We start from the raw sequence: 16336 nt of genomic DNA, 5'->3' as shown, positions 1-16336 counted from the left end.
AGGCTGAGCGCCCTTAAAAGCCATACTGAATGCTGTATGGTAATGTCACATTGTCAGGCAGCCTTCTGCCGCTAAGAACCTTCACGCTGCCAGCTGCCTTGTGAGTATGTGGTCTTGCTCTTTCCATCAGTACGAAGAATCACTACCGAATGCCTGACAAATGGCAGTTGTGTATTTCTCTGTCCAGAATGCTTCTATCTAGGTACTTGTAATCTAAGTTCAGAACTGCTTTCTTCTGTGTTTCAGTTTTTCCTTGCATACCCAGTTTTAAAAGTGTCCTCTTTCATATCCAACTGCTTCTAACTCTGCCAGTGCACAGTATGTATAAGCCTTACTACAAACCACAGTTTTGCTAGGTTGCCCTTTTACTTCAGACCTAGGGCGGGTTTATTCCTGAACATAGTGATGCATGCTTAACTGCTGAGTTTTTTAACATGGAAATAAGTTTACCAATAACTGAGCTTAGGGTGGTTCTAATTACACACTGAATTTTGAGGCATAGAAAATGACTGCAGGTATGTTTTTATGATCTTTGTCATTGAAAACCTTATAACATTTTTCCAGTAACATTTTTAAACAACTATTAAACAACTTGATAGCTCATATCAGAGGTTGAATTTCTTTTTAGTTATCGATTCTGAGCCTTGTTGCAGGAGGGATATGATTCCATGACTTTCACTAATGCAGTTGGGAGACCTGTGCTTCTGAACTAGTAAAGTAATACTTGTGTTGATGAACCAGCTCTGCAGTACTGGAAAGCTCTGCCCAGATCTCAATGAAAATGTTTTTAGTCATTTTGGAATTCCAAAATACTGCTGAAGTATTATTTTCCCACTACTACAAGTTCATTTCCCAAGTTGATAAAGGAATCTGATTGAAGTTATTCCATGAAAAACAGATAAGGGGTTAGTGGGGAGAAATCTTAAGGAGCTGGACTGTTCCCTTTAATAGCATCTGGTGCATAATGAAATTTGGGAGGCCTGCATGGCTGCATCACTCAGTTTGGAATTGTGTCAAACACTGAAAATTCAAGACACTTTTGTGAGGTACGTGTCTGAATTTGTTTTCATCCTTCCCATCCTCACTGTGTTCTTGTTGCCTCTTAGTTCAGCCATACAGTGAGATGGGGAAGATGTGTTTGTTGCTGCTCTGGTTGCTGTAGCCAGCCTCATTAGATGCTGCAGTGTTTGACTTTCAGAGCTAGAGCTATCAGGTGGCAGCATGCCCAATGCATGCTGCTTAAATCGTGCGTGTTCTTGCCAATGTCTTGAGGCAGAACTACGCCTCATTCAGAGAAAGTTACACTGGCTGCCTGAAAACTGGTATTGATAAGGGGTTTCAAAGAGGAATCCTGCAACCTGTAGGAAACAACCATGTGAAATGTTGAGATTTTTACCGGCCTGTGTTCTATATCCCGTCTCTGAGGTATCCATAGGCAGTATTCTAAGTTTTCACTACTTCTAATGTTTCGTGTTTTATTTGCTCTACTTTTGATATCTGGGGTGATAGGAAGAATATCATGCTCTAGGGAGTTTCAGTTAATGGATCAAAGTATTAGGTTGATAAGAGTTGATAGGTGTTTCAAAAACTTTAGCCACAATTGCACATGAGAAGCAGCAGCTAATAATGGGTTTTGGATCCATGATTACAATTTGGCCATCTAGCATTCAGGCCTCTGTTAAGCCATTCACCTGTGATAGTGTTTTTCACTCTCAAATTATGAAACCTTTACCCAAACAGCATGATACCATATGCTGCAGATAATTTCAGTAGGATCATTGGTATTTAGTCCATCCATTGAATAATAAAAATCATTCCTTTGATGCAGATAATACTTTCTTCTAAAAATAATATTAACCACACATTTTAAGATTGTTTGATAACTACCTGAGGCTTTTTTGAAATAACTCCCAAAATGTTAGCATTGCCTACTAGTTTCCTCTTTGGGAAATAAAACTGTAACTTTTGACTGGGAACTGTAACCAATGTATAGGTGATCCTGTTTAATGTTGTGGAATTTATTATGAGAACAAGACCTGGGTAATTTCTGTGAGTTTGGTTGTTGCGTTTAGCAGAATTCTTTTTCCCCTTCCAGGTGCATCCAGCATCTCATTGCAAGTTCACATTCTTTTATTTAGAACTAGAAATGCATAATTCATTAGGCAAATTTGGATATGTTAAATTGTTGAAGTAAGGCAAGTCAAGAGTGATATGAGAGGTTTAATGAAACTATTTTTGTGATAGAAATATTTTGTAATGTTTAGAAGTTTTTTGGCTTTGTGCAGGGTTGTGCAGCTCTGTGCTGCTTATACTGAAAATGCCTAATGTAGAGGTAGATCAATTTTCAAAAGTAATCTTAGTTTCAAGAGGTTGTCAAGTTTCTGATCCAGGTTTTTATTTGACTTGTATTACTACTACCTACGAGCAGCCAATTAGGTGTTTAAGTTATGCTCTCTTCTCTGTGAATTAATGATTTTTTTAAAATATCTTATAATAATGTCCTTTCCAATTTCTAGTCTAAACTGTCATTACTGTAACTACAGATAAATCTGTAATTTTCTTTATTTTCTCCCACAGATCAATATTTAGAAGTTAGCTAATGAAGCCAAATCACTGTGCTGCCACACATTGAGTCTTAGCATAAACAGTTTGTGGTAAAGTGTTCCTTCTTGATTAAGTGTTTATAGATAGTGGGACTGAGAAAGGCAATTGTTCCCAAAGCTTTGGCACCTCTACACTATTCTCATAAGAATAAAGATGATTCACATAAATGTCAGAAGGGATTTTCTGGCTGCTGGAATTAGACGGTTGTGTGGTGCAGAATTTTCTTTTGATATCAGCATGGTGTTAAAGTGGCTCACTACCTTGCAAACTCGAAATACCAATCAAACAGCTGAATTTAAACAGTGTGATGGTTTTCTATTTACATAAAGTGAAAAAGACAGGAAACTGAGAGGGCTTGGGGAAGATACCCACTGGGTGAGAAGGATGGAGTTTGATTTATTATTATTTTAATTGCCTAATAGTGCTAAGGGAGAGTTTAATTAAAGTCCCTGGAGAAGTCTTCAAAGGATGAAAGATAAATATTGGAAAATGTTATTTATAGCCTTTAGTGTTTGTTCTCACCCAAGCAAGTATAAAAATTAAATATAAGGGCTGGATCGCATCTTGTGAAGCTTTTCCTTTACATAAGCAGTATAGAAGAGTCAAACACAGCTGCCCAGAAAATAATAGCGATGTAGGGACTTTGTAATGGCTGTGTTGCCTCCATCCAAATGCATATCCTGATCCTTGTGTTCCCATGTTGATCTTGGCAGAGCATGAATATAGGATGGACTCCTGTCAGGCTGTCATTTAGTCTTTAATGGGCCATTAAAATGTGCTAGCATGTAGTCTTGAATTGTATTTTGATTTGGGATTCTAGCAAAAACCAAAATGGCGTAGGCTACAGTAAGATACAGTGTCCAAACCCTGTCAGAGACAGAGTAAGAATTTTTTTTCTTTCAGCTGCTTGCCATTTTCCCCTCTTTATGGCTTACCATCCTCCTGATCTGGTAATATGACTGTATATTTAATCACTCTGTAGTCAAGTTTACTCAAAATGATCTTGATTAGTCCAAAATAATTTAATAAAATTTTTTTGCTGAGATTATTTTGAAAAACAGCTATGCCACTACACTTAGATTTAAAGGGACATTATGATCTAGATGGGGGCAGTTATGCACAGTACAAGATAGGGGAAATAACTTCTTATCTGACTTAGATGTAGCCAGAGAAGATAATCTAATACACTGTTTAGGTTTAGAGATAATTATCTAGTGCGTGAAAGAGACTGTCTCACCCAAATACTTACTAATAGATGCTTTTAATACATTTAAAATAGACCCGATGGAAAAAATTCAAGGTGAAGATCATGAAAAAGGAGAACACTTTTTATTGACAAGACTGATTTTAAACATGTCGTAGGAGGTGCTTTGTATCCCATTCAAACTCCCATTTGGCATCTAAAATAGTCTCATTTAAAATGTTTTATGGACAGTGGTTGTTCTAAGTACAGTCAGTGGCTTCAGTGGCTCTTCTGCCTGATTTGTCAGAACAGCACGGTGTTTCCTGACTGTCTGGCAATTCAAAAAGATAGACTGGAGCTTGTTTAGAAACTTCAAGGTGATAATTTTGAATATGTTGAATGTGAGCCTGGTAAATAACCATGTAAGTTTGTTTTCAATTTTGTCATAAATTAGAAGGAAAGAAATTTTAAGTTAAGCCACGCATTTCTAGCATACAAATGTAATGCATGATGTGTGGTAGGTTATAGCTCTTTACTTGCCTTTCTTCCATGTTGATTTGAAAACTGGTCACAGAAGAGAAAATCTGGAAACTAGAAAAAAAGTTTTCTCTCGCTCTCCATTTCTTTGTCACTGATAACCTTCACAAAAGCCATCACCTGCTCTTCCATAGAGGTAGGCCTTCTGATGATTTGAGATTTGGGTAGCAAGGTAAAGGTCCTCTTCCCTTTTTACTTCTATGTCTAAAGTATTATGTCTTCTTTCTTCATGAGTTTCTTGGGAAGTTATTTTTATCTTCTACATCCTTCATGTATAAAAGAACAACACAGGTGGAGGGGCTGGTGGAACTGGGAAAAACCCCTCTCCCAAATCTGTTATAGATCAAATGTATGGATTTCTTTGAATGAAAAGCAGAGCAGCGTGTTTGTGTCTCACTGTCTACTAGCATGTATACTTCTGTTAATATAAACAAAAGTAGATCTGTTTGTGTGCATGTTCTATAACATGCTCCTGTCTTCTAAAATGTCCATACAATCACTTAACACTATAATATCCATAAGCAGTTTTGGAAGATCCTGAATTAAAGCCATGCAGATGTAGTCTCAATTTCTCATAGGGTTGAGTTATATAAGTATTTATATACATAGGATTTTCTGTTTACAGTTTTTTTGCTTTAAGATATGCCCATTTATTTTAACCATATGAATAGGAGCTTATTAGAAATATATTGGAGAACCATCCACAAAATGCTGAGAGTCCGTAAGATCTTACCCTGTGTTACATATTTTCATCCTAGTTTAGCTTGAGGTGTTTGTGTCTACAATTATATAATTTAGTATTTATTTTTGGAGAGTGTTATTCTTGTAACTCCTAATAGAATTACTTTCGTGGAGTTACTCTACCAGACTTATTTTTAAATAATTTGGAAACAGTAAGGCACATTTTCAAATTTAAGTTATCTAATTGATTGAATCCAGATAATGAGTGCTTCGACAAGTTTTGTCCATGTTGTTCAGTGCATTATCAATGCTCCTTGACAGTAAGAAAAGCAGAATTTGATCTGCTGTTTCTGAGACCAAGAGTTTGATGATGTTGAAATAAGTGACGCATGACTTTTCATATGCCAGATAATGGTGTTTCCTCTTTGTTTTCTTCCATTTTCCCTTTTTATTACCTTTGCTCCTGATGACCTTTTCAGCAATATTAAATTTTTTCCAATAGCATGCGTACTTTTATGCTATCAAAAAGCTCATATTATGAAATTCCAATGAATAGTACTGCTGAAGGGTTTGGGTGGTTTTTTAGTGCTTTTGGTTTTCTCTCTACTTTTTCCAGACTCATCAGTTGTCTTCTACATACCCTTGCTACCTTCTCACCTGCCAACGTGGACCAATAATTAAAGCTAACCACACCGCGAGCATGTTTATGCTTAATTTATGTTCTTTCGGGAGTGCACATGGAGTGGATGCTTCTTTTGTTACATGCTTGCTGTGACTTTGTGAATGCTAAGCTGCTTGATGACAGCTTCGAAATACAGTGTCAGCTACTTTGGGATATTTCTTGCCTTTTGCGCCAAATAAGTGTCTATGTATAAAATCAGTGGCCCAAGACTGCTATTTCACTTAAAAGGTTTAAAGACATTACACAAATTCTTTATTTCCCTATTGGTGGTTTGCTCGTAGTAACAGTTCTGTTTCCATTACATTTGTGCTTACATTTTTGAGCAATAATATGTGCATTCATTGAAGATTGAAGTAATACTTCTATCTTCCAAACTATTTGGCGTTTGCTAATGTGTTTTGACAAATTCTTGCATTTCTTACAATTGAACAAATCTTGGCAGGTTTGGTATGATACTATATATCTGTAACTATTGCTCCTGAGATTGGCATGCTTGAATTCAGTTACATAGGGCAAAGAAGATTTATTTGATTAAATGCAGTGTGTTGGTATGGCCACATTGTTATGTTTCTTGAGTGTTTAAAAGTGTTTTAAATGTTTTTGTTGTTTTCAAAAAGTAGCATTCTTTTCAGTACACTTAAGTGTCAATATTTATTAACATCTACGGCTGACTCTAATTATGTAGAATGTAACAAACCAAATACACCCAGCATCATATATTTTATGCAATAGTACTCTTCAGTTCACTTAGTTTTCTGTGTGTATATATATGATCAGACTAGAACTACGTTTACTTGAATCTTCAGTTGTATCATTCTTTGTGTCAGTGTCTGAAGCAAATTACCTCCTACTCAAAGATTCTGAGTGATGAATCTTAGCAGTGCAAGTTCCCTGAGATGTCTGCAATAATTAAAATGTTTTGATAATAGTCCCAGATCCTGAAGACAGTTAAATGAGAATAGTCCTTTGCAAAGTTGAGCTTTCAAGTTTTCAAGGGATGGCAGAGAAATGTGTTCTTGCTTTTTCTTTTTTCCTTTTTTTCCCTTCTGTTCATTCTGAAACTATGACTCGATGAATGTCATTAGGCTGTAATCCATTTATTCCATGTGATGGTGGGAACAGAGAACTAGATATTTCGTTCGGACTGAGTGAACCAGAGTCACTCTGAACTGAGCCCCCACTGCCATCAAACTGAGATATTTTCTTCTTGATCATTTTTCTTTCTTTTGCTCGGCGATTCTGGAACCAGATTTTCACCTGTGGTGTTATAAATGATACCTGATGAATTCAAAGTAGTGGTCAACTTTTTACAGTAATAATAGCAATGAAAATATAGATATGTTAAAAAAAATTATAAAAACCCAAACCAAACAAACGAAAAAAAAAAGAGAAAAACCCCCACAAAACCCCGTAAACCTCAAACAAAAGAAACAAAAAAAAACCCCAAAACCAAACCACAAAACAAAACAATGGACTTGTGCAGCAAACAATTTTTTAGTTACTCTATATTCATTTTCTGCATCATAATCAGTAGAAAATTACTTTCTTTTCTTAGACCTGGTGTAAAGGGAATTTGCTGTGTTACATTTAGGAACATAGGAATCAACTTACTCATTTAGACTCATTGAGTCCACCTAATTCATCATCTAAGCTTTGACAGTGGGGTGTGTCATACTTTAGGAAGATGCAGTTATGGAATAATTTTGAAGATTTCTTTATCTGTGTTACAGATTAATTCAAACCCAGGTAGTGAAGGTTCTTTTTCATTTATATTGTGAGTGATTTTTGTGTGTATACATATTCTTATGCATTTTAAAAGTTTTGAATTTTTTTGTTTCTGGACTACATATATGTATTTTACAGATACATATGTACTATGTTGTGTATAGATAGGTACATCAGCATTACTTAATAACAGTGAATTTCCCAGGCTAATTGTGCATATGTAGACTCCTATCTGTTTGAAATCTATTTTTAGTTTAAGTGTCTATATTTTCTTTCCTTATGTGGAAGTGTGAATGAGTAGAAAACACTGTTTTCCTTATCATTCATTTTTTTGTGTTCTTACTTTACAGTTTTTGTTGCATCCTTTAAGATGTGTTGAATACAATATGATATAGAAAGTTATACCATTGCTTTGTATTAAAAATCTCATTATTATTTTCCAGTTATTTTTTATTACCTTACTGGTAATGACAGTAAGAAGCATTTAGCTTTGTCTGTCATGAGTCCTGTAGAAATGCAGATAAATTATGTATTTTGTCTATATTATACTTGAAGGAAATCTACCAGCCAAAAATTGGATGGCTTTAAGAGCAACAGCTATGTAACAGGAAACCACTGATTTTATGCGGTATCACTGGTTATTCCAGGCATGTCTGTGTTCTACATCAGCCAGCTTGCATAACATTAAGGTGGCGGTTTTGAATCTTTCATAATTTTCTTAAGTTCTCTGAAAATTTTCCAATGCAGCTATATCCTACTGTATAACAAACTGTAGTTCATCAATGATAGACTTGTTTTTTGTAGTTACTTTCTGGGGCCACTTACAGTCTGCACAGTGTAATATATGTACTATTTGGGTCTGGGATTGAACATCACTGCACTGCAGTATGTTTATAAAAATCCAGTGCTTGATCCTAAAATACCATTGCTCCTCTATGCATCCTTACGCTTCCAGCCTCAATTGGACCCTCTCTGTTTCATGTTCTTGCACAGAATGAATGCAGAAGCAGAGGAGGCCACTGAAAGAGCAGAATATTTTAGAGAACTGAATGTCTATATTCAGAAAGAACAAAAGTTTGTAAAATGCTAAAAGGAAAGATCTCTTGTTTAAATTTACCTGGGGGCAATAAATCTGGGTGCTAAGGTATGAGATGCCTTATTCAGTATTGCAAAATCTTCCCTTATCCTCTAACTGTAGCAGAACTATTGCAATTCTGTTGTTTAAGGAGGGTTGCATTCAACAGTTACTGTATTTGCAGACTGCAGAGCCGTGCTTCATAAGTGAGCTCTCCAACACAGTGATTTTAGGAAATTCATTATCCTGAATTCCTTTAGTCTTTGTATGAACCCAGCTAAGAAACCTGGGCCCCTGCTCAGGAGACTACCTTTATTCAGGACAGAGCGTAAATATGTACTTGATATGATCAAATGCAGAGCTGCTTTCCAAAGAAGAAATGGATCTAAGTATGCACTTGAAAATTTCCTGAACAGAGAGTGTTGGCTACATATATGTGTATAACAGGCAGAAAAATTTGGCACCAATTTTATAGCTTAAAGCATCTTGTATATAGTGGGTGTGAACAACTATAGGTGAAGTACCTGTGAACATAATAGCAAAAAGAAATCCTAACTTGAAAATCACAGGCTGTAAAAACTCCTTAAAATGTGCTGGTATCTAACTGACTGAGGAAGAGTGGAGAGGCCTGTGGAAATAGTGGCAATAAATTTGTAACAAAAAATACATAGATATCTCATCTGATTGCTCTTTGAATGCTGAGTTTTCATTTTCCTAGCTTACAGCTGAAATATATCCAATGCTTTGGATTTTTTTCTGGCCACCATTATGTGTGGTGATTGCAAGAAGAAATAAAATGGTGAATGTCATAACTATTGAGAACATAGCTAAAATAATGTTAAGCTGAACTGTTCAAATTCTAGCTGTCTAGCAAGCCGTTAGGCATGTAAGATTAAGTACTACTTCTAGTATAAATGAATTCCTAATGTTAGTTACCCATAATTTGAGGTTTCTGTGAAATTAGCCTATTTATTAATTTGTATTTGCATAGTGTATTCTCTGTGTGTCAAATATATTCAGAAACTATATCATGGTTGCCTGCGCACTACTTTTGGATACAGAACGTGAATGCTGCTCATGTTCTCTGGCAGTAGCAGTGTCTTGTGAATGGGTGCGTACGAATGATGGATAGTCTCTGTGTACCTGTCTTTCAGATAGTCCCAGGTTTGCTGCAAGTTCTGACTTTCTCCTTATTGTAATATATCTGTTGCAGTGAAATTCCTTCTCTAATTCTAGTCTCTGATGATCTGTGTAAACAACTCGGTACTTTTCTTTTGTTCTTGTTTTACCTGTTTAAGAAAGAAATATTATTAATATGTTGAATTTTATTTTCTATAGCATCTTTCTTTCAAACATCTCAAACAGTCTACAGACATTAATTAAACTACAAAGTACTTGCATGGGATTGTTTTCTGTGATACAGAGAAGGAATATGAGGTGCAGGGTGAATAAGTGAGTGAGTATTGGTTATCATAACTGTCTTTGCCTCTTTAACTCCCTCTCTCTGTAAACATGCATTTAAATGTAAAGCTCTTAAGTGAAAAACACCCTGAAGCATCTTAAATAATTCATAGCAGTACATAATTGGTGCTGGCTGTATTTGATCTCAAAGGGGTTTCATTTCAGTGCTCATTGAAGTGACTTCCACATCTGTGCAGGCATAAATACACAGAATTTCAAGACTGAAGTTAAGTCACAATTTATTTAGTTGCACCATGTCCTAATTCTTTATTTGAGTTTTTGAGTATCAGCTCTCTAACACAAATAAATGTCCTACTAGAAATGCTTTTGCTTTCTTGTGTGGCCATAGGACATGCTTATAAGTCCAATAGTATCTTGAATTTATTTTTTCGAAAACATCCAGTCTTGCAAGATGCTGAGTGCCTGTAGAGGTATTACTGGGGGTAGTCTCTGTGCTGAGCTTCCCTTTCAAGTTGAAGGCACTTGGGAATTTGTAAGACGAGGCAATAAAATACTTGTGAAAGGATTTCAGTATCATCCTCTCTCTAATGTATAAAAGAAATATTCTTAGATATATTGGATAAATACTGTTAAGAGAAGTATTACTTGATGCGTAGAAGATACCTCTCATTTCATAGACATTTTTAAACAATTCTTTATGTAATAATACAGAGAAATCACTTTTCAACTTATTTGTTCTCCTTTGCACTTTCAACAGCCAACTAGATAGTTTTTCTTTTTCTTCTGATCTTCCCAGGTTTTTTTTGATGTGAGTTTTCTGGGACAAACTGTAGGACAAAGACTCCTTTAAAGTGGTTCCCTAAAATCCATTGAGGTGTTAAGATGAAGCACACGCCACACAAAGGAGCGACAAGGAGATCTTATCAAGAACCCCTTTCACATTCAGAAACACAAACCAATTGGTTTGGAATTTACAAGCCCTAAACAAATGTCAGACTCTTTCATCTTAGCAGAGAAAAAAAGGACAGAAGTAGATGAAGGAATATTTTTTCCTCAGTTCTCTTTAATTTTGGACCAACGCTGAGAATAGACTGCAATATTTTTATCTGAAGGCTAGAGGTAGACATAGCTTAAGACATTTCGAAGTACGCATAATTAGTTTTGTTTTCCCAAATCCTATGCCACTTTGACTTCTAGTGTACAAGGTTTTCCTGCCTAAATTTGCAGGACTAAAACAATCATCAAACTAAATTTACTTTTTTGCAATGTACAAATTGTTGGCTTTGAAATACTTGCTCTAAGTGATAGTTAAAATGTTAACAATAGTATAGATATTCAGGTTCCTTGTAAACTGAAGGCTTAGAAGGTAATCTTTGAAAACAAGTTAAAATTCAACAGGGTTATTCCGGCTTCACTATAATCAGCAAATATAACCATGATTTGAGGGGGTGGAGAAAAGGAGTAGGTTTCCCCATTCCCCTTGGTCATAAAATTCGCAAGGCATTTCTTCTGAAGACAATAAAGCTAGGAGAAGGCCTCTTTATTTGCTGTGAAAATCATCACCCTTTCCGGCAATATAACTCCTGAAGAAAAGAGGGAGAAGGAAGAGACAAGACTGCATATCAAAGCAAAGTGAAGTGTTAAAAGGGTCTGTTGCCTCAATATGACAGATAGGCCTCAAAACCTCAGACAATGTAGGCCACTGGAAAATAGATGTCACAACTAGTTTACAAAGCAAAATAAATTAACATTAGAGCAGAGGCCTGGCCTTTTTTCCTACTTTTCTATTTTGCTTTCTGGCTGTGTTTCTGCTGTGATGTAATCTGAATTACTTGTACAGCACTGCTTGTTTAAACAAAGACATAAAATATGTTGACTATAGTTAAAAAAAAAAAAAAGCTGAGGCTAATCTTGCAAAATATAATGTTGTCCTTTTGTTTAGTCCCCTTAAAGTCCATTCTCCTTCTGAGAAGGATCACTCCCAGATGAAGTTTCATGTAAAGTTTTAACAGATATAAAATCTGTTTTCTAAGCCCTTGTTTAGATACCTTCTTTTCAGTAAGCTTCATTCTTTGAAGGCTCACTCACTCTCATAAAATACACATTTTACACTGTTGATTACACAGCTTTTAGAAATGAATGGCTCTGAAGTTCTGCTCTTACATAACTGAAGCTGATAGGGCATTTTGTCATTGATTTTTAGTAAAAATGGGATCAGACTTTAAGGAATTCTGTAGATGTTCTTTTTCTCATATTGATAGCCTGTCTAGGAAGATATCTTTAGCAAGCCCACTTTTGATGTTTGTTTTTTTAAAATTTCTTATTGCCTCATATGTTTGCAATGTCTGTGTATTTGAAATAAAAAAAGGTTTGGTTCTGAATATACAGTTACAGTCTTCTAGTAAGAGGATGTATAATTTCAAATAAAATTTTATCCGTTGAAAGGAAATAGTATTTCTGAATTCATGATGTTGTTTCATCCTGAGAGTTGACTTGGTCAGGTAAATTTTCATTTCATTTTTCCTGTAATTTAATTTCTTGTATAAAATGCTAAATACAAATATTGATTCAGAATGTAGTATATTTAATAGAGTCTAAATTGAGTGGGAAAAGTTCCCATTAACATCCCATCCCCCAAAATAATTCCCATTGGCTTTAGGACAGTATTTCAGTAAGCTCGCTCGTTTAATTAGCTCTGTTTTGATTTCTGTTATTCCATGCTGCTCACATACATCAATGTGAATACACACCACTAGTGAAATTAAGGACATACACATATTTATATATATAAATATATTTGTAAAGTTTAAGGCTGTAATTCTGAAATTTTAGAGCAATGAACTGTATAAGCAATGATAATATTGGAGGGGAGGAGCCAGTGGCCAGTTTGATAGGATGAGTAATAAATATTATGGCAATAAGGAAAAACAGAGACCAGGTCTGTTTCAAAGAGTGGTTATAGTGGCATCAAGTAAGTTTTCTTACATTATCTTCTAGAAAAAGCATTGATAAGTTAATAAGTAGCTGTTACATGCATCATCTTGGGCTTGTCGTTATTTGTTTGAATTTCCTTTCATTTTTCACAACTTCTTATGTGTTGGTATTATAGCTTTCTAGTTTTTACAGTGAACATTATTTTAAAACACCAATGAAAAGCTAAATCTATTTGATACTTTTCTTGTTTTGTAAAATACCACATTCATGCTTTACTCTCCCAAACCCTTTTTTTTATTTTTGGCTGGGTTGATGTCTTGAGCCCAATTCTGTGAAGTCCTGAGCTGTTTTTAACACTTCAAAGGACTGGGCTGTAGGAATGTACAGCCTTAGGACATGTATCTATTGACAGGCCCTGTTTCACCTGTCCAGTATTGTTCATAAAGTATTTTGGCATGTGTGCAAATTCTGTGTAAGTGCTTTTCAGACTAGAGGTGAATTTAAGCACATAACTGCTTTTCTGAATTGCATATATGTTTTATGAAGTTGAGCAAGCATGTGGGAAACCTTTCAGGGTCTTCCATGTCTGTGCAATAAGTGTAAAACTAGAGTTTAGATTTTTAAGTCTGTTTTACTCTGAGAATGCTAACACATTTAAAATTCAGTGGCAACATGACAGGGACAGGGTTGCCTCATTGACATTCAGTAGTCTCGATTGAATTTGGTTTACATTCAAGTCTTGCATCACTTCTACACCTGGAAATCTCCAATGATGTTAATGAAGTTACTACTGATTTACATGAGTATACATAAGGGGGAAAAAACAGACTATAAATCTGCCTGGCTTTGAAGACCTTTGTAGAGGCTCCAAGTGGAAGGATTGCATTGGGATATCTTAATGTTCACTAGGTATTTTATATTTAGTATTAGTGGGAAAACAGTGTGTATCTGCTTTACAACTAAGAAACAATTACCAGACTAATTTTGCTCTTTAGTAATAACCATTTGAAGTACGACTGTGTCTCAAGCAGCAGTGCTGATTTTCTGTGTCTTCTAAGATTGCTCCAATTGTAATTGCTCTTCTTTCTTAAGAGCATTTTCTTTGATGCTCTCTAACACACACTTACTACTTCTAACCTTAACAATAGATTTAGCAAACCTTGCTACACCCAATTTACACCCTGGGAATATACACCGAAAGGTTCATCTGGCATGCAGCTTGTGATAAAAACAGGCACATCAACAAATGACACTTGCAAGAAAGTGATTTTTAATTGTGTAATTGTGGCAAGCTGCAAAATTCTGGAACATGAGAAAAATACATAAAACTGATTTGAAACTAAATGAAAAGGAAGCTTAACTGATGAGGTATGTGGGGTGCAAACAAAATGGTCTACGCTGATCATTTGAGTCAGATTACTTCTCTAGGAAAGTTTCATCTCACCTAATAAATCTAGGTAGAAAAATAAAAGACAGGAACAACAGCAGAAAATTGCATAATCACTACAGTTGGATCAGAGCACATAATTTTCTTTAAAAGTATTGAAAAGTCTGTAAAGATTTAAAAAGATCAACCTGATTTTATATCAATATTCACCTTGCAGCGCAAAATAATTATGTAGTATTTTTGCCTGTAACTGTTAAATGTTGCTGCATTCATTGTTCCATAACATTCCCAAGAGCATCATGTTTTTCATCCAAAATGCTTTGCAGAATGTTAGAACAAAGATTCCTGGACTTGAGTGAGATGCAGCCATATCTAAACACAACAGCCATTCCACTATAGTAACCGTATAAAGCCTTTATGGGACAAAACTGAAACTAGTGCAAATTTAGTTAAAACTGCATTAAATAGTAGTAGGTTAAATGTCATAAATAACCCACCAACCTATGTGCTTCAAGTAAAGTTAATTATTCATAAGATCAGCGATAGCAGAAGATGCTTTCTCAGGTTGAAAGTTGAATATACACTTACCAGTAGTGTTAGCTTGCACCGTTTTCCTCATCCATTCGTAAGAGCTGTGCCTTTGGCTGTTGGGAGAGATTTGCTGTGTATTAATTGTATCTACAGGAGGTAACCCCCCAGATCCAGCAGGATGGAGGGAGCTGTAATCAGCAGAACTGTAGGAGACCTGCCCAGGAGATGAGCCATTGATCTGTGCAGCAGCAACGGTGCTGGAAGGTCCTGGGCCATAAGCGTTCCAGTCCTCCCTCTGTGGGCCATAGTGAGATCCCCAGGTTCCCGCAGGCTGTCCATGGGTGTCCAGAGTTGGCACATGATGATATCCCGTGTAATCTGAATAGGGTGGAGTAGACACAAAGTTTTGCACTGGCAGGTTGTTGTTACCCCTTGCAGATCCTGGATACATGCTGTTCTCTTTATCCAAGAGAGAGCTCACGTACATGATTGTCACAGATTGTAAATATGTTGTCATAACATCTTGTTCTTCTGTATTTTCTTTCACTGCTTAAAAATAATTGTGTTTGGTTTTCTCTAATAATGCAACTCTGCTTGGAATCTTCTACTTCATCCTCTTTTATTATCAACTGTGTTACCAGGTGCTGGTGGTAATGGTTTACCAAGATCTTGTCTGACGTCAGCCTAACTGCCTGCCTCATAATTACATTTACATTCAAATGAAGGGCTGACCAACCCCACCTTTCTGCTAGTTCTGGTGCTTTCTCTTTTAGAGAACTTTTATCTATCCTATTACCCTTCCCTGATATCCAACAGCAATTCCAGTACTGTAAGATGATGCAATGGTTGCTTGTATTTGTAACTTAGTAAATAGACCTTATTATAAGAAAAGACAGTGGTAACTATAATAGCAATATTTGGTGTTCAAATGATTCTTGTCTGAAACCTTTATTTTGTGATGTGTTATCAATCAACAAATAAATCTGTTACTCTCTTGATTTCTCAGATACTGCAAAAAAATTCATTTTTACTTCTCAAATTAAGGGACATGGTCAATTTTTATAATTGTAAGTCAGTAACTTCAGAATACACAGTATCTTGTAAACAGCATGTCTTGAATATAACAGTCTCAAAAATTTTCCCCTCATTATTGATGTTTCTAAGTTGTTTTCCAGCATGGGAGAAATTAAGGTTCTAACTGTAATGCACGTGTTCACACTCTCCCCATTATAGAGTGATGTAAAGAGATCCCTTCATCTGGTGGCCATTGCAAACTGATAAATTTTAAAAAGCAGACAATAAATCTTCCTAACAAAGACAATGCCAGAAGTACAAAGAAAATGACTCTAAAAAGTAGTGAAAAAAGTCTTTTGATTGGGCCCAGTAATATCGTTGGCTTCTGTTTCAAACTGAAGACAACCTTTATCTGCCTGAAATGCTCATTCCTTCCTCTGAAACTGCTGTATAGTAGTCTGTTTTCAGCAGTGGCAGCTTAGGTAAGTGAAATCAGCAAGGAGAAACACGTGGGTTATCAAGCTAGTGGATCAGAACAGCCTTGATGCTTTTCTGTAAAGT

General features: G+C 35.8%; 1 protein-coding gene across 1 annotated transcript; it reads right to left on the bottom strand.

Moving 5' to 3' along the window:
• Positions 1 to 6737: 6737 nt before the first annotated feature.
• LOC126050155 (homeobox protein CDX-4-like) lies at positions 6738 to 15248 on the bottom strand. Its single transcript, XM_049827677.1, has 3 exons — positions 14819 to 15248; positions 9631 to 9776; positions 6738 to 6944 (listed from the first exon to the last, which is right to left on the bottom strand). The coding sequence occupies exons 1-3, from the start codon at positions 15246 to 15248 to the stop codon at positions 6738 to 6740; spliced, it is 783 nt and encodes a 260-aa protein (XP_049683634.1).
• Between the last annotated feature and the right edge of the window lie 1088 nt (positions 15249 to 16336).

The sequence above is a fragment of the Accipiter gentilis genome, chromosome 24, assembly GCF_929443795.1.
Source record: "Accipiter gentilis chromosome 24, bAccGen1.1, whole genome shotgun sequence".
In the NCBI taxonomy this organism is placed as follows: Eukaryota; Metazoa; Chordata; class Aves; order Accipitriformes; family Accipitridae; genus Astur; species Astur gentilis.
This window is presented reverse-complemented; position numbering and strand designations above follow the sequence as displayed.